The 24,342-nt window shown below is 41.8% G+C and overlaps 1 protein-coding gene across 1 annotated transcript in view; it reads right to left on the minus strand.

Moving 5' to 3' along the window:
* Positions 1–24,342, minus strand: part of grm8a (glutamate receptor, metabotropic 8a) — a 525,298-nt gene that overhangs the window by 135,775 nt on the left and 365,181 nt on the right. Inside the window, exon 5 of the mRNA XM_060903017.1 lies at positions 22,691–22,828. Within this exon, the coding sequence (XP_060759000.1) occupies positions 22,691–22,828 (138 nt within the window). The remainder of the gene's footprint in view (positions 1–22,690; positions 22,829–24,342) is intronic.

Consider the following 24,342-nt stretch of genomic DNA (forward strand, 5'->3'; position numbering starts at 1 on the left):
TTTCAAATGAAAAGAAATAAGGGAAAAACCCCGGAGAATGTTTAATCATGCTCTGGCCCTGGAGCTCTAAGCGAGGGAAGGGTCATCCACAACCACTGTATAGAGGAATAAACCAGGAAAGATAAGATTGGGGACTCATCTGGGATGCATTTCACCTTCTCTGGTGAGTCATTGCAAATCTACTGGATTATTTAAAACATAACAAAAAGAAACAGACTTTGGCAAAATAGCAGCTAAGTTAACCAGATGTTTGGCTAATGGCTAACAAGAGGGACAAAATGACAGCTGCTCAGCAAATAAATTTGTCGCAAATTCAAGAACTTACTCAAATCCACTCAATTCAATAACAGCAATAAATCACATGATGTTACATCCACCAGGGACAGAAGCTCTCCACATCTGCAGAGGGCATCCTCCCCAGAATACTGAGAACATTTCTTCAACTCCACATACTTCCTGTTCATAGACTGTACAAAGCAAATGCAAACACACTCTTGCTAACAAAACCTGTGTGTTGATTTTGAGCCTTTGTTTTTGTGATTGTCATTCTTGTCTTTGACTGAACACCAGTCAAAGCTGCTCATCACTCCTCTCCAAATCATAGACAAACCCCTCTGTTTTTCACTCCAGACATGCAGCCCACAGAAACTTAGTCACCATGTGGTCACCACAGTGCCATGGTTGTAGGCATTGTGAGGCTCAGATCATTGAGGGTAATCCTGAGAGTGCACGGTTTTCTTCCAAGCCTGCAGGATCCAGACACCCAGCCTAGGTATGGGCATAATGTCATCTTATCTGGTAGAGATAATGAAAATGCCACTCAATGGCTTGAGAGCTGTGCTAAACATAACCATTGACCAGAGAAGACAGTGGCGGTCCAATTGATGTTCTGTTTAGTTGGAACTGCAAGAGCAGTGGGCCACAAAAACCCCAGGTCTGCACATTGGAATTACACACAAGTAAATAGAGGAAATGGAGGCTGCATATGGGCCATACTCAGAACATGCTTCCGCTATCAGGTAGTATCAAGTTGAGACAGAGAATGCAAGTCCACGTGAACTGCTACATGCACTCAGGGATGATTAGGAGAATATCCTCATATTTGTGTAGCTTCTGAAGGTGCCCCTAATGTGATATATGAACATAAGAAAAGCCTATATAACACAACAAAATGTATTTTGCTTGAGTGATACAAAACCCATTGCCCTGCTCCAAAGCTGGACAGTGATAGAGGGATGTGAAGCTCAGATGTCCAACCCTGATAGGACTGTGCTCCTGAGATCGCTTGAGGAAGGTAGCGAGCATCCTGACTGTGTGGAAATTTTGGTCCTGCCATAAAGGTCTATTGGAGCCGGTGGGACCTTAAACAAAGTATCCTACTAAACTTATTATTCCCCATCAACTCTCCACAGGGGCGGCACGGTGGTGTAGTGGTTAGCGCTGTCGCCTCACAGCAAGAAGGTCCTGGGTTCGAGCCCCGGGGCCGGCGAGGGCCTTTCTGTGTGGAGTTTGCATGTTCTCCCCGTGTCCGCGTGGGTTTCCTCCGGGTGCTCCGGTTTCCCCCACAGTCCAAAGACATGCAGGTTAGGTTAACTGGTGACTCTAAAATTGACCGTAGGTGTGAATGTGAGTGTGAATGGTTGTCTGTGTCTATGTGTCGGCCCTGTGATGACCTGGCGACTTGTCCAGGGTGTACCCCGCCTTTCGCCCGTAGTCAGCTGGGATAGGCTCCAGCTTGCCTGCCACCCTGTAGAAGGATAAAGCGGCTAGAGATAATGAATGAATGAATGAATGAACTCTCCACAGTAACCAGTGATCAAAATTTGAATCTGAAGACTTTAAAGGAATGTGCAGCTTTTTTGAGAAGACCCACCTGACCCCATTCAGACCACAGTTAGATGGATAGGTCAAATGGCTTAATATCACTTTGCAAATGATCCTAGGTACTATGGTCACAGACTATTGCCACTGGGAATGGGGCCTTGTGACCTCATTCACTGTTATGGTGGACTGAGTAACTACGTACAGTTTAGCTGAATTGACAAGAAGGTTCAGAAGACCCCAACTTGGAGTCTTGTCTTGGATCAATTGGATGAATTGATACATCAGCTCCAGAAGAGCCCAAAGAGAGAGGTTTTTCATCATGATAAGCTCAAGCCCTATAACACTTGCATTTGTTACTAGATCACACTCAGGTGTTCAGAGCATGACCTCCCTTTGAAAAGATCATATTCATACTGGGTTGAGTATTGAGTCCGGGCAAGTCATGCAGGGGTGGTATGCATATTGGCATTCCTGATTAGTATCCTTTGACCTGTCAAATCAACCCTTTTATCACTGTCCTACATCCACCACACTGTGTAATTTATCCATCATTAAAGGACTGCATGGAATGTTTTCCAAATCGGGGTGGGGTGCTTCCAATTGACCTTGATGAAGGTCAGGGTATGAGCTTAAAGGGGCCAAAAAAAGGAACTTAAGAACTTAAAATGACAGCTGGAGAAAAGGAACTTTTGAGTGACTTTGAATCATCATTAAATTCCAATTAATGACCAAACAAAGTGCTAAATGTGTATGTGGATGAGCACAGGAATGGTTTTAGGCTCAGTGAAGGGAAAAGGTGTTGCCTGGTAATAGTTGACATGTTTTCAAAATGGGTAGAAGTATTCCCCACAGCTAAACAAGACTCAGAGGCGGTAGTCAAAGCACTCCTGAGAGATGTAATTCCTAGGTGGGGTATACCTAGCAAAATCTCAAGTGACAATGGAACACCCTTTGTTAATGCAGTCCTAAAGAAAACAGGAGCATTCCTAGGGATAGACCTGAAGCAACATTGTGCCTATCATCCTGCCAGTGCAGGAGCAGTAGAGAGGGAAAATGGGTCACTTAAAAATAAACTAAGCAAAGCTTGTGCAGAAACAGGGCTAGGATGAACAAAGGTCCTCCCTGTAGTACTTACACAAATGAGGATGCAAACTAGGCCTAAACATGGGTTAAGCCCATTTGAAATTCTGTTTGGACGAGTACCCAACACGGGGATAGGGCCAGCTCAAGGAACACTGCTGGACACCACACTGTGTGATGATGCAATGTTGAATTACTGTGCAACGTTGTCCTCTGCTTTGAAATCTATCCACAAACAGGTAAAAGAAGCACTTCCCAAACCTGCTGAGGGACCTCTGCACGATCTGCAACCAGGGGATTGGATCGTGGTGAAGGACTTCCGACGAACCAAGTGGAACAAGCCATGGTGGAATAGCCCATTCCAGGTCCTGCTCACGACCCCAACGGCAGTGAAGGTCACAGGCAGAGTGACGTGGATCCACGCTAGCCACTACAGGAGGGTTCCTGAACCGGCTGAGCAGGAGGAAAAGAAGGCCTAAGTGACCCAGATGCTGACTAAAGCTCATGAGGAAGAAAGGCATCACTGCATGGAACAGTGCGAGTATCACATCAATCACGCACACACCCTCAATAGGGAAGAGTATTTCAGTGTCTAGCTGATAGATAAGTCTTAGGGTTTTGAGTTTCCTCCAAGTCCCGGTGAGGTGGGACGAGGGCTGATAGGGCGTGCCCGCCCTCTGAGCACCAATACACGTCAAGAAGGGCAAGGGTTAACTCGGTAGGTAACATTACTGAGGCACTGAACAAGATGCGCAAGGTTGCTGAACAATTATGAGCAGACGAACATGAAGGAGATAAAGACAGCTGGTGGTGTTAGTTCAGTGGATGGAAGACTCTAATTCTATCCACCATACTGGTCCTGGTCTTAGTGATTGTGATGCTTTGTTTGCTCCCTGTTCTCTGTCAATGTTGTATGTCTGTGTTTCAGAGGCAGCTGACAAATATCGGTTACCAGATGGTGAAAATAGACTCTGACGACTTGCCTGACTGGCCTCCAAACTCACACGAAGACTATAACCCACCGTTCGATGACATCAGCACAGTTGACATGAAACTAGTCCTGACTTAAAACACTTTCATTATCATTGTTTCCTGTTCTATTATTCCTGATCTATGTATATGGCTTGTTAGCATTCATTTAAGATGTCTGTCTTATAAAAACAGCCTTAGCATTATCCCTGTACACTCAATGACGTGTTAAGTCGAATCTCTCTGAGAACTCTTATCACTGAAACTGTGTACAGTTCTTTTCTTTCCTTTTAGTAATTTATCCTATAGGATAAAAAGGGGGGGATGTGAGGGAATTTTTAATGGATGAACATTATTATTCTCTGTGTTTCTGTGTGTTGAGCTCAAGTGGCCTATACTGAGAAAGATGTTTTTTCCTATGTTGTAATCGCTTTTCTGTGGCCTTGGTGGTAATGAGCAGGGTGCTTGAGTTCATCCTAGCTTGCATCTTCTCATGATGTAACCACCTTTCCTGACCTTGGTGGTGATAAGCAGGGTGCCTGAGTTCTCATAACTACGCATCCGCCCGCATGCCAGGTGCACGCTTTAACAAAGCTTCATAGAAAATCTTGAGCCAATCACGTGAAGACACAAGCAGTGAGCGAATGCTTTCAGAGTATAATAGATAACATTCCTAAAACACAACTCAGAGTGCGCGTACTCTCGGCATCATCAGAAGTGATGTCTTCTTCTATTCTTCTCTTTCCTTTCCTATTTTATATATCTTTTATATGATCTACTATAATAAATGACTGAAAAGACAACTGTTAAGCGTTCTGAAGTGTTTATTAGAAATTTCCATTACAGCTCAAATCATCCAGAGTCTGGGTAGAGGGTAAAGGGTTATGGTTTAAGTGCACTGCATTGTGGGTACTGTTGTAAAAGCATTTGTTTGTTGGTATTCAGTAAGCTTGCATGCCTCATGAAGACACTGTCTCTTTCTTTTATTTTTTTTATTTTTCCACTGTTAGCTCACATATTTTCTCCTTGTTGGTCTGTGAAAAGAAAAGACTAAGAATAAATGTCACACATGTTAACATCAATCTCTCTTGAATAATCCTTCCAAAGATAAAACACTAAAAATATGTGAAATGCCCAGAACAGCAAAGTTTAATCACATTCACCCCAAAAGCCCTCTGTGAGGGAAGCTTCCCTGCACGAATCTGACCACATTCTGGAGGTAGAAATCAAGAAAAGGTAAACAGGTCAATGTCCCCATGAAGAGCTGATTGCAAACTGATACGCAAGTTTGTTTGACTATCCTTGTGAGGACCTTCCATTACTTAAGCAGCTAATTATACCTGCACTTAATTATAACCATAATATTCACAAAATGAAACTTTTGGCTCTTTTACAACTCCAAATCAGAAAAAAAATTGGGATGGTGTGGAAAATGCAAATTAAAAAAAAATTGAATCAGCGATTCCTAAATGTACTTTGACTTGTATTTCATTGCAGACAGAAGGAACGCAAGATATTTCATGTTTTGTTGGTGAATTTCATTTCATTTGTTAATATACATCCATTCCTGCATTTTAGACCTGCAACATTTCCCAAAAAGAGTTGTGACGGGGCAATTTAGGGCTAGTAATGAGGTAAAACAATTAAATAATGATGTGATTTGAAACAGGTGATGTCAACAGGCAATTGTAATCATGATTTGGTACAAAATCAGTATCCAGGAAAGGCCTAGTCTTTGAGGAGTAAAGATGGGCTGAGGATCTCCAGTTTGTCAACAAATGCATTAGAAAATTATTGAAATGTTTAAAAACAATGTTCCTCAAAGAAAGATAGGAAGGGATTTGGATATTTCACCCTCTACGATACATAATATCATTAAACAATTCAAAGAATCTGGAGGAATTCTGGTGTGTAAAGGGCAAAGGGATCAAGCCTAATCTGAACCCCCGTGATCACTGATCCTTCACTGCATCAAGAACCATTATTCATCTACAGCTGATAGAACCACATGGGCTTGGGATTACTTTGGCAAACCTTTGCCAAGCTTTGCCAAGATAGGATGGGATTTGGATATTTCACCCTTTATGGTGCATAATATTGTTAAATGATTCAAGGAATCTGGAGGAAATTCAGTGTGTAAAGGGCTCAAGCCTAATCTGAACACCCGTGATCTCCGATCCCTCAGGTGGAACTACATCAAGAACCATCATCCATCTATAGCTGATAGAACCACATGGGCTTGGGATTACTTTGGAAAGCCTTTATCAAGCTACAATACAGAGTTACATCCACAAACACCAGTTAAAACTTTACTGTGCAAAAAGCCTTGTGTTAACTGTGTCCAGAAGTGCCGTCAACTTCTCTGGGCTCAGAGACATCTGGGATGGACCATCACACAGTGGAAATATGTACTGTGGTCAGAATCAGTATCCATGTCTTTTTTTTTGTAAGAAATGGATGTCGTGTGCTCCGAAACAAAGACTAAAAGGACCATCCAGACTGTTACCAGGAACAAGTCCAAAAGCCAGGGTGTGTCGTCGTATGGGGTTGTGTCAGCGCCCTTGGCAAAGGTAACTTACACTTCTGTGATGGAGCATTAATGCAGAAAATTACACTGAGATTCTGGAGCAACATCTGCTTCCTTCAAGACGACATCTTTTCCAGGGAGATTTCAACAAGACAACGCAAAACCAGATTCTGCACACATTACAAAGGCATGGCTGTGGAAGAAGAGGGCATGTCCCCTCTGTCCCTAGTAGATAAAATGTGGAGAATTTAGAAATGAAAAATATTACAGTGACGAACCCATACCGTTGTATACCTTAAGACCTGTTTACAGGAAGAACGGGACAAAACAACACCTGAAACACTTCATCACTTGGTGTCTTCAGTCCCTAAACATCTTTTAAGTGTTGTGAGAAGGAATGGAAACATTATAAAGTGGTAAATGCTTTACTGTCACAACTTTATTGAAATGTGTTGCAAGAATCAAAATTGAAATGTCTTTATTTTTGAAAAAAATAAATAAATAAAATTCATGAGGTAAAACATCAAATAATGTGATGTTGTATGGTTTTGAGTGCAATACAGGCCAAAGATTATTTACAAATTAATCATTTTCAGTTTTAATCTCAATTTCAACACACCGTCCCAACTTTTTCCTGATTTTTCTGAATGTTCTGCCCAAACATTTTGAGTGAGTTGAAAGTCTTTTGCAGTTTTGGGGACGTAATTTGCTGTCGAAATTTTGCTGAAACCTCTTTGCGACTTTTGCAAACGTCTTCCCGACTTTTTAAAGCTCCACAGTAAAGCCTAAAGTAAAAACCTCACTTGTATGACTGTTTTCTTTCCTTCCTACTGGATCTTGGTGCACACACCAGGTCTGTGGCATTCTCTCATATCCAAATAACGAATTCATATTCAGGTACATTCAGGTCTGCTTGCAGCAGGGTTGTCATGGTAACCTGTTTTTCACTGATCAAGCTGATTTTGTATTTTTATTTGTGCTCTTGTCATCATCGTCCACCATACATTTCAAAAACTCCGCTGAACATAAAACATTATTTCTATGATTTTCTTTCCTTGTGAGGTGAAAAATGGTCTAAAATGTGAAAATATGAATACTTCTGAATTATCCATCCATCCATTATCTGTATAGGGTCGCAGGCAAGCTGGAGCCTATCCCAGCTGACTATGGGCGAGAGGTGGGGTACACCCTGGACAAGTCACCAGGTCATCGCAGGGCTCTTCTGAATTATCTTCATTTAGTTATGGTTTCCTCATTAATAAGTTATGATGTAATTGGATTTTGAATTAATTTAAAGCAATTTAGCTTGTAATAACTAAATGAGCTATCCTAAACTCAACTATCCATCCATTATCTGTAACTGCTTATCCTCTACAGGGTCGTGGGCAAGCTGGAGCCTATCCCAGCCGACTACGGGTGAGAGGTGGGGTACACCCTGGACAAGTCGCCAGGTCATCACAGGGCTGACACATAGACACAAACAACCATTCACACTCACAGTCAATTTAGAGCCACCAATTAGCCTAACCTGCATATCTTTGGACTGTGGGGGAAACCCGAGCACCCGGAGGAAACCCACACAGACACGGGAAGAACATGCAAACTCCACACAGAAAGGCCCTGGGCTTGAACCCAGAACCTTCTTGCTATGAGACGACAGTGCTAGCCACTATACCACCATGCCGCCCCCAACTAAACTAAACTAAACTAAACTAAAAACTAAACTAAACTAATCAAGCCTCCTGAATAAGGTCTTTTATAAAGACTTTATGAAGACAGACAATCTTCTTCCATGTGTTTGGGGTGTTAAAATGTGATGTTACAGATGTTTGTCACATGTGTAGAATTAAAATGTTAAATGTAAGATAGACTGCTGTTCCATTCTTACTTGTAGAAAGAAAATGTGACTATTATTTTGGGTGAAATTCGCCTATTTCACAACCTGACCATTTTCCTTCCTGTAATGAGAGATATCGTCATCTGTCTCAGGATAGCACGAAGTCCATCTAACTCTAAAAAGGATGAGTTCCAGTATTAAGGAGCTGCTTCATACAAAAGTGTAATTCATGGTTCATGTGTCTCTTAGTATTAAACTGCAGACATCTTGCCTCAAGTCACGAATCAGATGGGGTAAAATGTTTAGAAAATTAAAAGTGTTTTTATGATTAATTGTAAAATTGTGCAAGTAAAGTGTCTTGCAAAAGTATTCATCCCCTTTGGTGTTTGTGTTGTTTTGTCGCATGAGAAGCTGAAATTAAAATGGACTTTTGAGGGGTTAGCACTATTTAATTTACACAACATGCCTACAACTTTAAAGGTAAAATTTGTTGTTTTATTGTGACATAAACAATAAATAAGATGAAAAAAAAACAGAAATCTGGAGCGTGCATAGGTATCCCCCCCCCCACCCACCCACCCACACACACACAAGTCAATACTTTGTAGAGCCACCTTTTGCTGCAATTACAGCTGCAAGTCTCTTGGGGTATGTCTCTATTAGCTTAGCACATCTAGCCACTGGGATTTTTGCCAATTCCTCAAAGCAAAACTGCTCCAACTCCTTCAAGTTAGATGGATTCCATTGGTATACAGCAATCTTCAAGTTATGCCACTGATTCTAGATTGGATTGCGGTCTGGGCTTTGATTAAGCCATTCTCAGGTGTTCTCAGGGCGTTGGGTTTGTCCCACACACAGCATTTCCCATGATGGCCAAAAAGATCAATTTTAGTCTCGTTTGACCAGAGAATCTTCTTCCATGTGTTTGGGGAGTCTGCCACATGCTGTTGGGCAAACTCCAAATGTGTTTTCTTAAGCGATGACATTTTTCTGGCCATTCTTCCATAAAGCCCCACTCTGTAGAGCGCACAGCCTAAAGTGGTCCTATGGACAGAGACTCCCATCTCTGCTGTGGATCTTTGCAGCTTCTTCAGCGTTATCTTTGGTGTCTTTGTTGCATCTCTGATTAATGTCCTCCTTGCCCGGTCTGTGAGTTTTGGTGGGTGGCCTTCTCTTGTCAGGTTTGTAGTGGTGCCATATTCTTTCCACTTTGCTATCATGGATTTAATGGTGCTCCCTGGGATATTCAAAGTTTGGGATATTTTTTTATAACCCAACCGTGATCTATACTTCTTCACAACTTTGTCTCTGACCTGTTTGGAGGCTCCTTGGTTCTCATGTTGCTTGCTTAGTAGTGTTGCAGAGTCAGGGTCCTTCCAGAACAGGTTGATTTATTTAAACAGACATCATGTGACAGATCATGTGACACTTTGATTGCACACAGGTGGATCTTAATCAACTAATTATGTGACTTATGAAATGAATTGGTTGGACCAGCTCTTATTTAGGGGTTTCATATGAAAGGGGGTGAATACTTATGCACACTCTAGATTTCTGCTTTTTCATCTTAATTATTGTTTGTGTCACAATAATAATAAAAAAAAACAATTTGCACCTTTAAAGTGGTAGGCATGTTGTGTAAATCAAATGGTGCTAACCCTCCAAAAATCCATTTTAATTCCAGCTTGTAATGCAACAAAACAGGACAAACTCCAAGGGGGATGAATACTTTTACAAGACACTGTATTGCTACTGTTTATTGCCCTATCTGTTTTTGATGTTGTTTATATGTGCAGTGCACTTTAATTTAATTTTGAAGCCTGATGCTGCACAGCATTGTATTATACATACAGCTGCACACATCTGCACTTTATTCCAAATACAGTTGTACTGTTGTTACCGCTGGTCTTTTATATCCCTTACACTGTTGTTTTATGTTTCCTTTTCTACCTGTTTCAGAGCCAATTCTGGTGGAGGTAAATTCTATTTTTATGTCACGGACAGTTGTAATAAGTATTTCTCTGCAGCTGTACTGTGTATGGTTGTGTGTGATAAATATAAAATTTTAATTTGTAATTTGAACTTGATCAGAGGCCACAGAAACACAAAGCATCTAACAACATGACAATCACAGATAACATATCTGCAGTGTAACACAATGTCCAAATACTAAAACTGTACACTTAAATTTTACTCTGGAATATTTTAGGCCCTGTGAACTTGGCATGTACGACTATCATGTGGAGGCACATTGGAGTGACCAATAAACCTGCACTTAATTCTTCAAAATGAAGTCAGGAGAAGAAAAAAGAAGAAATCTGGTTTCATGAGATAAAGCTTAAAGCTCCTGTCACTCACATTTTATTTGAATCATTTTCAGTGAAATGATCATAAAGGTATTTTACGGCAACATTATTAATATGGCAATATGATTGGTTGATGTTAGATTGTCTCTTAAATAATTAAAATAACACATTTGTACTGCCTGGAATTTACCCAAATTGCCTGAACACATCACACTTTTCCATATAAGCATGCAGATCACACTTTTTATTTACAACTCCAATTCCAAAACAGTTGGGATGCTGTGTAAAACATAAATAAAAACAGAATGTGAAGATTTGCAAATCATGGAAACCCTGTATTTCATTGAAAATAGTACAAAGACAACATATCAAATGTGGAAACTGAGAAATGTGATTGTTCTTTGAAAATTATATGCTCAATTTGAGTTTGATGTCAACACGTTTCAAAAAAATTGAGACGGGGCAACAAAAGACTGAAAAAGTTGTGTAATGGCTAAAAAAAGAAAGAAAAAAAACCTGATTTGGTGAATTGGCAACAAGTCAGTAACATGACTGAGTATAAAAAGAGCATCCCAGAGAGGCGGAGTCTCTCAGAAGTAAAGCTGGGGAAGGGTCACCGCTCTGTGAAAGACTGCGTGGGCAAACAGTGCAACAATTTAAGAATAACGTTCCTCAATGGAAAATTTGGGGATCACATGATCTATGGTACATAAAAAATTCAGAGAATCTGGAGAAATCTCTGTATGCAAGAGACAAGGCTGAAAACTGACATCGGATGCCTGTGATCTTCAGGCCCTCAGGCGAAACTACATTAAAAGCAGACACGTGTCTGTAGTGGAAATCGCTACATGGGCTCAGGAACACTTCAGAAAACTATCATCTATGAAAACAGTTCATGACTGCATCCACAAACGCAAGTTAAAACCAGATATAAACAATATCCAGAAACACCTCCCCCTTCTCTAGACCCGAACTCTTTTATGATGGACTGAGGCGAAGTGGAAAACTGTCCCGAGGTCTGACCAATTAAAATTAGAAATTCTTTTTAGAAATCATGGATACCACGTCCTCCAGGCTAAAGAAGAGAGGGACCATCCAGCTTGTTATCAGTGCACAGTTCAAAAGCCAGCACCTGTGATGGTATGAGGGGGCATTGGTGCACATGGCATGGGTAACTTGCACATCTGGGAAGGCATCATTAATGTTGAATGATATATATATACACGTTTCAGAGCTATATGCTGCCATCCAGACAAAATCTTTTTCAGGGAAGGCCTTCCTTCTTTCAGCAAGACAATGCCAAACTGCTTTCTGCATGTATTAAAACTGCATGGCTCTGTAGTAAAAGAATCCCGAGGCTAAACTGGCCTGCCTGCAGTCCAGACCTGTCTCTCATTTAAAACATTTGGTGCGTTATGAAGCACAAAATATGACAAAGGGAGATCCTGTACTGTTGAGCAATTAAAATTGTATATGAGGCAAGAATGGGACAACATTTCTCCTTCAAAACTACAACATTTGGTCTCCTCAGTTCTCAAACGTTTACTGAGTGTTGTTAAAAGTAGAGGTGATGCAACACAGTGGTAAGCATGTCCCTGTCTCAACTTTTCTGAAATGAAAATTTCAAAATGACCATATATTTTTTTTCAAGAAATAATAAATTTTTTCAGTTTGAACATTTAAAATGTTATCTTTGTGCCATTTTCAATGAAATATAGGGTTTCAATTATTTGCAAGACATTCTTTTTTATGTATATTTTACACAACATTCCAACCTTTTTGGAATTGGGATTGTTGTATATTTCCTCATCCCCTCAGAAATTAATTCCTGGCTATGTCACTGTGCAGGAAAGCATGATTTTTATGTTCATGGCAAATAACTAGTGACTGGGGACTGCCATGCAGCTCATGGAGTCTTAAGGCCTCTGCATGCTCTTGCGACAAGGCTTTCGGAGATAGCTTTTCGCAGACAGTTGTAATTTATTGTTGAGCGGGGAGTAATAGGCGTGCGTGATGTTATTCACCGGCACAACGCAAGGGGGGGCGAAGTCGCTAGGAGTAGTTGGTGGGTGTGGTTAGTGGAGTGTTTATCCTCCGGTTACTTATAATGACTAGAACTTTTTTTTTTTATAATGACTAGAACTGGAGTCGTATAGACGTACGTACTTCCTCAATCAACCGCTCTTCATGCTGCTCCATCTTCGCTCGTGTTTTTAAAAATGCCGGTCGTGAAAACAAAAACCGGGAAAGTAGGGAAGCGGAAGTGCGTGTACAGCGGGTAGAGTGGACCAATCAGAGCCCTCTTCTCTGCAGCGCTGTCTGCGAGGCTTCTGCGGTGGTCACAATTTTTGGGAGGTGCGCGCAGAGCGTCTGCGAAGGTGGGGGGGGCTACGCAGACACTGTCTGCGACACCGTCTGCGAGGACTGGGTTGTCAGCATAAATTGGCCTTTATACATTGTGTGGCTTGCACTGTGTGGATCAGGCTGAATAGTCAGTCGCTACTGTAGATTAGCATTAGAATGTGGCCTGCAATATACCAAGAACTGATGCCACCATGGACAGTCCCACTCCTTCCCCAAATTGTACAAACTCACTGCATTTTATTTTGCCATGTAGTGGTTCAATGAATACTGCGTTATCACACAACCAGCTGACTTATCTTCTGTACTATGTCCGGGACAGTGCTTCCTCAAGATTTACAGTATGTATACTGACTATTTTGTCTGTATTGTATATTCCTCTTCTCTTAAAATAAATAAATCTTTCAGGTCAATTATTCATGAGAAATTGCCTTATGATTCTTGAAGCCAGCCATCCCAGGCACTTATGATGCGACTTTCACTGCTTTGTATTATGGGATTTGAGAATAGTAACAGAAGAGTCATCCAAATTGGCCATTCAGTTTTATATGTGCAACATTGAAAACTCCAGGGAAAAATTCAGTCAAATTGTTTTCCGTAACAGCACTAGACTCTCCCACAAGACCCTCCCAGATACTCATGTTCTCACTATCGTGTTTTTTTACGACATGAAGGTGGAATGACGGAGGAGCAAATTTCTGCATATACTAGGCAACTCAAACCACAACAGTCCTCTTGTCTCAGAACTACATTATTCAGATCCAGTTAGTTTCAAATTAACATTCTTGAAACTGATAATTTTACAGTGGACTCTTAATTTTTTCCAGAGCTAGCTATATACACTCGCCAGCCACTTTAATAGGAACTTGTTGTTGATTCTAAGATCTCTGTTCTTGGCTGCAGGAGTGGAACCTAATGTGTTCTTCTGCTATTGCATGCTGAGATGCTTTGTTTGGGAGGAAGGGGGAGGAGGGACTGTGCATTTCCTGGTTTCTTATGATACTGTAGGGCTGGACACCCCAACTTTCTGGTGATACATTGTCCACTATTTGTTTGGAATGTGGAGGATGATGAATTCACCAGGTGGTCAGTTCTTACACACTGTAACTGTAAAGCACACAGAGCCTTCAGAGACAAAAAGTGGCTACACAGCAAAACAGATTTGAAAAGGGGAAGTGTCAGAGGAGAAGACCAAAACAAAATAAGTGAGCAACTTCTAACCATGCTCCCAAGAGCATAAACTGGAGAAATCTGTAATAGAGACAGGATACAGAGATAAAGCTCCTGGGGTTCTGAAGTAATCTCCTGGAGACAGACAGAAGGAGATAAATCATCACATCTCAGTCTGCAGCTGATGACAAAAGTAAAAACTGACTCATAGGTCAACGTTCTTTAAAAGAATTAATTCTCCATAAAGTGGAAATGCTCTGGTTTGAAGAAAAAACACAACTGCTCAAAAGAGGACACTTTGTGGCAAAAACAAGTTATAGCTTAGAAACTTCCACGTGTAGGAGCTGAGAGGTGAGAAACCAGAGCACGGGTGCACCCCACCCTCTACGTTTCTCCATGGTAACGTAAGTGACATGTGACAACATGACTCTGTTTTGTTTCAATGCATTTCTAAATGGTCCTTTCAAATTTCATGGACATCCAGTACGTGAATGTGCATGATGTTTCTAGGGTCTACAAACATACCTTCAACATAGTAACAAAGAACCAAGGAAGGCTTCAGGAACCCTGCCCTACTCCACTGCCCTACACCATTGCTCTACTCCACTGCCATACACCACTGCCCTACTCCACCACCCTACTCCACCGCCCCACACCACCACCCCACACCACTGCCCCACACCATTGCCATACACCACTGCCCTACTCCACCACCCCACACCACTGCCATACTCCACTGCCCTACACCACTGCTATACAACACTGCCCTAATCCACTGCTCAACACCACTGCCCCACTCCACTGCTCAACACCACTGCCCCACTCCACCGCCCCACACCACTGCCCTACACCACTACCAAATTCCACTGCCCTACTCCACTGCCCTACACCACTGCCATGCACCACTGCGCGACTTCATTGCCACACTCCACTGCCCTACTCCACCACCCCACACCACTGCCTTACTCCACTGCTTGACATCACTGCCATACCCCACTAACAAATTCCACTGCTCTACACCACTGCCCTACACTACTACCCTACTCCACTGCCATACTCCGCTACTTGACACCACTGTCCTACACCACTGCTCTACACTATTACCCTACTCCACTGCCTACACTACTGCCATACTCCACTACCAAATTCCACTGCCCTACACCATTGCTTGACACCACTGCTATACACCACTGCACAACTCCACTGCCCCACTCCACTGCCACACCACTGCCCTACATCAGTGCTCTACACCACTGACCTACTCCACTGACCCACACCACTGCCATACTCCACTGCCATACTCCACTACCAAATTCCACTGCCATACACTACTGCCCTACTCCACTGCTTGACACCACTGCCATACTCCACTGCTTGACCCCACTGCCCTACACCACTGCCATACTCCACTAACAAATTCCACTGCTCTACACCACTGCCCTTAACCACTGCCATACTCCACTAACACAAAGAAGTGACAAAGAATAAGAAAAACTTTGTCATAATCAATGAGCCACCATCACCACCACCCTGACACACCACGCTCTTACACGCCACAACCCTGACACGCCAAAGCCCTTACACGTCATGCCCTTACATGCTACGGCCTTCCATGCCATGCAGACACGCCACTATGCTGACAAACCGTTTTCTTACTGTACATACCACGCCCTGATATACCACTGCCTTTTCACACAGTATACCATATAAATGCAAAGATTTTATTTGTTTAATGTTTTCAAATGGCAGAAAACATGAAAGTTAATGGTAAACATTAATGAGAAAACATCATCCGGTTATTTCAGTGTAAGACACTGATTATAAAAACATATTGTATGTGCAGTCATTATTGTGGAAGATAAAATAAATATTTTGATACAGCTGTTATACAGTTAGGACATTTTAATTATTTTTAAAAAAAAAACAGTGATTTAATATAACTGCTTTTTCTAAATTAAAGCAGAATACTACAACTTCAGTGATGAGCATCAGCACATGAGCCCCAGTGTCAGCTGACAACCAGGAAACAGCACTGCAGACAGGACCGACGCCCAGGTATCAGACTGGTTTATGGGTTGTTGTTTTTTTCTGCCTTAAAAATAATAAACTTAAACAAATGAAGAACCAGGAAATAAACCAAATCGTTCTAAAAATGTCCTGATTCTATGCCACATCCAGTGAATCACCCAATGGGCAGAAGAGAAATTAAATTAAGAGTCAAAATAATAGAGAATAATTCTATTCAGTGTTTTCTGTAACATTTTTTAATAACTATTCACTACATAATAATAATTCTAATAATGGTCTTAAATATTAATTTCATAGTCTAAAGAAATAATTTCATATTAATAGGATACACAGTTCATTACGTATCCATGTTTAAAATCAATGAAAATATAGTGGCTACATATAGTTTGTGTGTTATTTTGTCTAAAAGAAAAGCATTCAAATAAAATCAGGAGACAGAAAACCCTGAGCCAATCTACAGAATTCATTCACGACTCGAAATCATTCCAGCAGCCTGCAGAGTTTCGAAACCAATCCTCATTCACCTGGAGCAGCTGATCTCCATACTGGACACCACACCAGGTTGAGCAAACACCAGATGAATCCAGTCATGCCTGATAGTTTCAGGTGTTCACTGTGGAGGTGTTGCTACACCACTGAAGCAGTTTGTGCAAAACATAAACCACGATGTTCAAAATGTGGTACAAATGAGCTGCGTATATGAGACAATTTGAACCATTGTTGTAGTCGGGTCACTAAACCTCGAGTCCAAGTCCAGTCTCAAGTCCCAGTGTTCAAGTCCAAGTCATTAAAGAAAATTTGATTTGAGTCTGAGTTGAGTCCAAGAACAAGACTCCAACCGCACCATTTGACGGTGGCTGTTGCTGCCTTTATGTGAAAGCGTTTCTGCTACTGTGTTGGACTAATGTTACTGCTCGACTGCCCCATTTTAGTTAATAGATAGTTTTCACTGACGTCACGGTATTCCGGGGAACGCCCCCCAGCTGCCATCTTGCGGGGCAAACAAAATGGACCATCGCCACTACCGGCTACATTATCTCGGACGAATTTATGAAGTTATATAGTCAGTTTTCTAAAATAAAGATCAATGTCGGCAAAATCAAGCAAACAGAAGTATATAGATACATTAGACGACATCTCACGACAATGGTATGCAGCCAAACTGGCCTTGATTGGGGGAATTGACCCCTACGAAGTGGACAAAGATGCATTTTCAAGTGACTATGCAGGGCTGCCAAAGCCGGAAACTCCCAAAGCCTGCTCCAAAGCCTGAAACTGACTTCATCAAACTTTAAAGGCTGTCTGATATATACAACTTTATATATTCACAGCGCGCCTTTTGGCGGATCCCGCCTGAATCGCACAGATCCGATTTTTTTTTTTTTGGGGGGGGGCGTTGGAGTGTCTGATTATAATTTCAAAGTAAATTCTGTATTAAAATTACTAAATAAGCAAATCGGTTACAGTCCATGAAACAGGAAGTATAAGGATGAGAAAAAAACAGTTTAAATCGGAAAGCTGCGCACATTTGCGCAGTCCTGCACACCGCTCGGGCTGCACAAATGTGCGCAGCTTTCTGATTTAAACTTTTTTTTTCTCATCCTTATACTTCCTGTTTCATGGACTGTAACGGATTTGCTTATTTAGTAATTTTAATACAGAATCTACTTTGAAATTATAATCAGACACTCCAACGCCCCCCCTAAAAAAAAAAAAAATCGGATCTGCGCGATTCAGGAGGCATCCGCCAAAAGGCGCGCTGTTTGCATCCCAAACACAAATCAAATCATACAGAATAGACCTAAAATGTTTTTCAAAAATGACCCTTGTGTGAGTGAAGTGACAAGTTTCAAATAGAAACGTGACAAACGAGCGATATTAAGTGTACATTACAATGTAAACGTACACTCAGCGGTTCCAGTTAGGCATTCTCCAGAGATTGTTCACATGATGTTTTGGTTTCCACAAACAAACTTAAACACAATTGATTGTTTATTTAAACAACTTACCACTTATAAAATGATCAGAGCAGACTTTGCTGTGTTTGGAAGGCTGATAATCCTTGCGGTTGATTCTCGCAAGCCATAGATTTCTCCTTTGTATGCTGAGTTTGTTTGCTCGCCTTCGTGCTCCCGTACAGTGGGAATTCCATAAAAGCTCCGCTTGACGTCATCATCTGACCTATTACGACAGCCGTGAATACAACAGGTGTGCACCATTGCTAGCTTTAAATAGCCTGCTTGGGTTCTTTTGAAGACTTTGTACTTGCGCATTACAATGTGTGCTCAGTGACCCGTACGGTAAGCTTGACCCGCAAGATGGCTGCCACTAGGGAATCCACGACTCTGTGACGTCATGTGAAAACTATCTTATAGATACAGATATCTCTACAGGCTACAGATAAAAAGCTTGTTCATCGCTCAGCAAGCCCCGCCCACTATCACCAGTGCAAATAACATGAGAGAGGGTTACCACTAGCTAGTTCATTGGTCAGCAAGCAAACCCTGCTAACAACAGAGCAATGAACATAGCATGTCACTTCCTTCTCTGGGTGGAGTCTTACCAAATGTAGGGTGACCAGATTTCCCTAGTCTGAAACCGGGACACTTTTGCGCGCGACCATGCTGATGCATGCACACCTTTTTTTTACGTAAACGTGACACTCAGAGAGGTGCTCTTATCATTTTGTTGAAGCTCACATTTATCAACATCTCACATGAAATAAAACAAACAGGCATTTTGTTACTTAGTAGCATAGTGGTATACAGATCAGTTAAATTATGGTCAGACAACAGATTTTGTAATGGCTGAGAATAGGCCAGGCTATGTCCATAGGCCAAATTTAAACTGATTTATTTCACCTGTTTGTGAGAACACCAAGAAGAATGCATATGCACATGTAGGCTATATCTCTAAAATTGTATGCACTATAGCATGAACTTAAAAAGTAGATATGTGACCTCAACATAGCCTAGGTCAGAATCAACCTTACTAACCATTCCCCACAACTGAATGAATAAAGCAAGAAGATGTGTACAAAAGTGAACACTTTAATGGAAGGTGCAACAAGCTGTTCAACACAGCAATATGGCCAAACTGTCAGAATGGTATGTTAAACAGAAACAAAAAAGAGACAAGTGATTTGAGAATATATACTACGAAAGCCGAGAGAGGCCCTTCATATACGGTAATCCTTTTTTTATTCACCTTGTTATCCCGAGATAACGACATAATTAATTCGAGATCTCAAGAAAACAAAACCGTTTTCCGAGATCTCGAGAAAACAAAACAATTATTTCATGATCTCGAGTAAACAGCTGAGAAATGGTTCATTCAGGTGCGCCAAGAGACTTGTGATATGCTGACTTTGGGGCTATTTCTCATTCTGTATAGACGCAACTTTGGTCATTAGAATGTCTGGAATAATCGATCATCTAATAAGGCAATATTTTGATCAGGGGTTGACACAGGGAGAGATTGCATTAAGTCTTTTAATAAAGGATAATTTCAAAATTAGTCTGCGGCACCTCCGCAGAAGACTGGCATCATGAAATAATTGTTTTGTTTTCTCGAGATCTCAGAATAACGGTTTTGTTTTCTCAAGCTCTCGAATTAGTTGTGTTGTTTTCTCGAGAACCTGAATTAATTATGTCGTTATCTTGGGATAACAAGGTGAATAAAAAAAGATTATATGAAGGGCCTCTCGCGGCTTCCGTAAATATACACTCAAACAAAACAGCAATAAAGGAGGAGAGGGGCGACAGCCCGAGGAAAGCCCCCACAGGAGCGCACAGCATTTGCAACACAGGCTACCCAACTCAGTACAAGAACAAAACACTTACAGTGTGTGCAGTAGGCTTCGTGCGCATTGTTCTGCACCTCTCGGAGGAAGGGGTAGGTGCCCTGTAAATCTTTGGAAAAGGTACATTTTCTTTTCGGCATAATTGCTGCGGCGTTACTGCTGCTAGCTGCTAGACAAAGAACATTCGCGCCAGTTAATGTTTATTTTATTGTTGCATGGCAACACGTTCTGTTGTCTGGAATAATGTGGCTAAATAAACACCCATGCCACAGGGCCAGGGGGCAGTAACCAGGAAAGTTTGCGATTCCTGTCAATTCATCAAAATAGTAAATGCAGACATTTCTCCGCTAATGATTCCCACGCTGCTCAGTCGCAAACGTCGCAAGTGGCGAAAACCGGGACATATCCGTGTCCCGACAGACTTTTGTCGGGACTCGGAACACACAACCCCAAATCGGGACTGTCCCGGTAAAACTGGGACGTCTGGTCACCCTAACCAAATGACGATTAAAGTTCGAGGTTGTCCCCGTTGTCTCCTTGATAATTCTTCTACAAATGGAACATATAGCAGTGCATTTTTTCCCACTGCACGAGAAGTCTGTATAAGCAAAGCGGACAATCCTAGGGGCGTTCTTTTCAGGCATTTTAGTGCCACTAACATTAGTTTGCTCCTGAACATGATGTATGAACAGGTGAATGTGCATTCTTTTGCACAAAATATAATGTGCCAGGTTATTATGGCATGTTACAAAAAATAAAGAAAAAATCAGAGTCCTCATCTCCAATTTACGAGTCCGAATGCAGTTAATGCACGAGTCCGAGTCCAAGTCATCAGTGCTCAAGTCCAAGTCAAGTCATGAGTCCTTAAAATTAGGCCACAAGTTGGACTCGAGTACTACAAGCCTAGTTTGAACACAGTAATTAAGAAGATGAATCAGTAACTGCGGTCTTGAATGCACAGCCAAGGAGTAACCCAATTTCTCCTCAGAAAACCAGCAGAGCAAGTACAAGAACCAAACACTGCGGCATTTTTATGCAAAGGAGTCACACGGGGATAAAGTGCCATTATAAGGAAAAGAACTGAGACAGATTCCACAGTGGGACAAAATTCAACACTTTACAGTGACATTATTACATGAGCACTGGGGAAGTTCGTATTGATGGATGTAATGCTGTGACCTGGAAACAAATCTATGCAATTATTTTATCGAATATTTATTAATGCTAATTATTTTATGGATAATATACATACACATTTGAAAAGCTCCCTTTAAAGAATTTTGCAATCTCATTATTCCAATTTGAAGCACTAAAAAGCATGCTCTGAATGAAATTCATACTGTGAGTCTGTGGGAGGCTGTTCCTCAAGAATCCAGTGGAGTACACAAGAGACATCATTCAAAATAACTGAAAGGTCATTCATGAGGAGCTTGCCATCCTACATTATAATAAGAAAGTAAAAAAAAAAAAGGTATTTTTCATAAATCAGTGATTTACTACAAACAGTTTGAACTTCACAGGATTTTAAAAGGGAAATTCTTCATTTGATAAATGGCAGTTTGCAGGTCATGTAATGTGGATCTGCTCAGGTGTTGTTATTGAATACAGTAGAGATGACAGGTCTGTGTTCTAAACAGGTACAGTGCAAAAGAAGAAGAAGCTTTTATTTGTCACACGCACACTCAAGCACAGTGAAATTCATCCTCTGCATTTAACCCATCTGAAGCAGTGAACACACACAAGTGAGCAATGAGCACACACACACATACCCAGAGCAGTGGGCAGCTATGCTACAGCACCTAGGGAGCAGTTGGGGGTTAGGTGCCTTACTCAAGGGCACTTCAGCCCATGGCTGCCCCATATTAACCTAATCACATGTCTTTGAACTATGGAGGGAAACCAGAGCACCTGGAGGAAACCCACGCAGACAACATACAAACTCCACACAGAAAGGCCCCCATCGGCCACTGGGCTTGAACCCAGAACCTTCTTGCTGTGAGGTGACACTGCTAACCACTACACCACCGTGCTGCCCAACAATCATGTCATCAGTAGCTGTGGACGTCCTCTTTAACAATTTTGTGAAGTTAGTGAGAAACTACTAGATTTGTGCATTTTATAGTTTTGTCAGCAGGAATATTGTGCATTGGTTTTATGGAGGATTTTAAAATGCCATCACTGTGAATTGGTGTCATCTTCTGCAAGCGGGAGCGAACACACACCCACAGCTGATGAGTGTTGTCGTGATTGATAGAAGAGAGAGAGCAGGCCAACTCTCCCACAGCCACGTTTGTGCTCTTGAATCTGGGTCACGGATGGCCCCGGCATGGTAGGGCTCGGAACTCATGATGACAGTTTTCTGTTGTTCCCATTGTAAATTGCAAAGCATGATGAAATAACCCTGTGCAGTTTGTCAAGAACAATGTAATGTGATTAAAAATGGATATAATTTAATTTTGATTTACCAGAATATTATGAACTTTTCTGTGCAATGAGCAAATATATTAGTCTCAGTCTTAGCACTCTAAGGGACAGATAGTGTGTATTGTTTTTGGGACAGCAGACTGATTTTATTAAAGCTTTTTTTTTTTCAGTAGGGTGTGTTTAATTAAGCTGAAAAAAACATGCAGCATTCTTCTCACCAAAACACCAGAGTGTATATGGTGTGACCTCGATGGTGTTGTAAAGCCATCAGAGCTAAGACCAGATTGTTACATCATCCCCAGCAGACACAGACTGAAGCTGTGAGAACACCTTTCTGCATGATGTGGCTCTCTACTGCTTACCTGTGCACTTTTTGGAGCTTCCCAGACGCTTGCCATGCATCCCCAATTTGCAGTTGAAGTTTTCCTCCCAAAATTCAGCAAACCACACGTTCCGCCTGTTATTGGAAAGCGAGCGGCTTCGGAAGTAACGGTCAAAGGCTGTGGAGAAAAAGGAAACGGGTGGTTACTTTAAAGTACAATACATAAAAACACTCAATAAAATGAAGTCAACAGAACATAATCTGAAAACTTAATCTCTGGGATAAATCCTGTCTCTAATCTGAGAGAACATGTATTGGTATCTGTCTCTCTGTGAATAGTATTCATAAAGTACAAATGAAACAAACACAAGTTAATTTGGTTTTGAGACTGTCAGCCCTGCAATGATCTGGCGACTTGTCCAGGGTGTACCCTGCCTCTTGTCCATAGTCAGCTGGGATAGGCTCTAGCTTGCACGCAACCCTGCACAGGATAAACGGTTACGGATAATGGATGGATGGATGGTTTTTAGACTTTTTGGGCCCTTTTTGTGTTCAGACTAAAATAAATGACTCTTAATTATTCTGTATATTTATCCTGTTCAGGGGCAGCATGGTGGTGTAGTGGTTAGCGCTGTCGCCTCACAGCAAGAAGGTCCGGGTTCGAGTCCTGTAGCCGGCGAGGGCCTTTCTGTGTGGAGTTTACATGTTCTCCCCGTGTCCGCGTGGGTTTCCTCCGGGTGCTCCGGTTTCCCCCACAGTCCAAAGACATGCAGGTTAGGCTAACTGGTGACTCTAAATTGACCGTAGGTGTGAATGTGAGTGTGAATGGTTGTCTGTGTCTATGTGTCAGCCCTGTGATGACCTGGCGACTTGTCCAGGGTGTACCCCGCCTTTCTCCTGTAGTCAGCTGGGATAGGCTCCAGCTTGCCTGCGACGCTGTAGAACAGGATAAAGCGGCTAGAGATAATGAGATGAGATGAGATTTATCCTGTCCATTAAAATAATCTTCAAAGTCTTGTCATTGGTGTAACATAACATAAGATGAGCATTGTAGTACATTACAGGTATTTAGCAGACACGATTATCCAGAGCAGAATATAACATACCCAGAGCAGCAGGTGCCTTACTCAAGGGTGCTTCAGACATTCATGCTGGTTCAGGGAATCAAACTGGAAACCTTTTGGTCCCAAAGCTGCTTCTCTAACCATTAGGCCACAGCTTCCCCTTTTATGTCTCATCTCATCTCATTATCTCTAGCTGCTTTATCCTTCTACAGGGTCGCAGGCAAGCTGGAGCCTATCCCAGCTGACTATGGGCGAGAGGCAGGGTACACCCTGGACAAGTCACCAGGTCATCACAGGGCTGACACATAGAGACAAACAACCATTCACACTTACACCTATGGTCAATTTAGAGCCACCAATTAGCCTAACCTGTATGACTGTGGGGGAAACCAGAGCACCTGGAGGAAACCCATGCAAACACAGGAAGAACATGAAAACTCCACACAGGAAGGCCCCCGTCAGGCACTGGGCTCAAACCCAGAACCTTCTTGCTGTGAGGCAACAGTGCTAACCATGACACCACCATGCCGCCCAGGATTAAAGCAGCTGTCTATTGATTATGATTAGTCTTAAAATGGTCAGAATGATGGTACAGTGGGTAGTGATGTTGCCAGACAGTTCCCAGGTC

Source organism: Neoarius graeffei, chromosome 21 (assembly GCF_027579695.1).
Source record: "Neoarius graeffei isolate fNeoGra1 chromosome 21, fNeoGra1.pri, whole genome shotgun sequence".
Taxonomy (NCBI): Eukaryota; Metazoa; Chordata; class Actinopteri; order Siluriformes; family Ariidae; genus Neoarius; species Neoarius graeffei.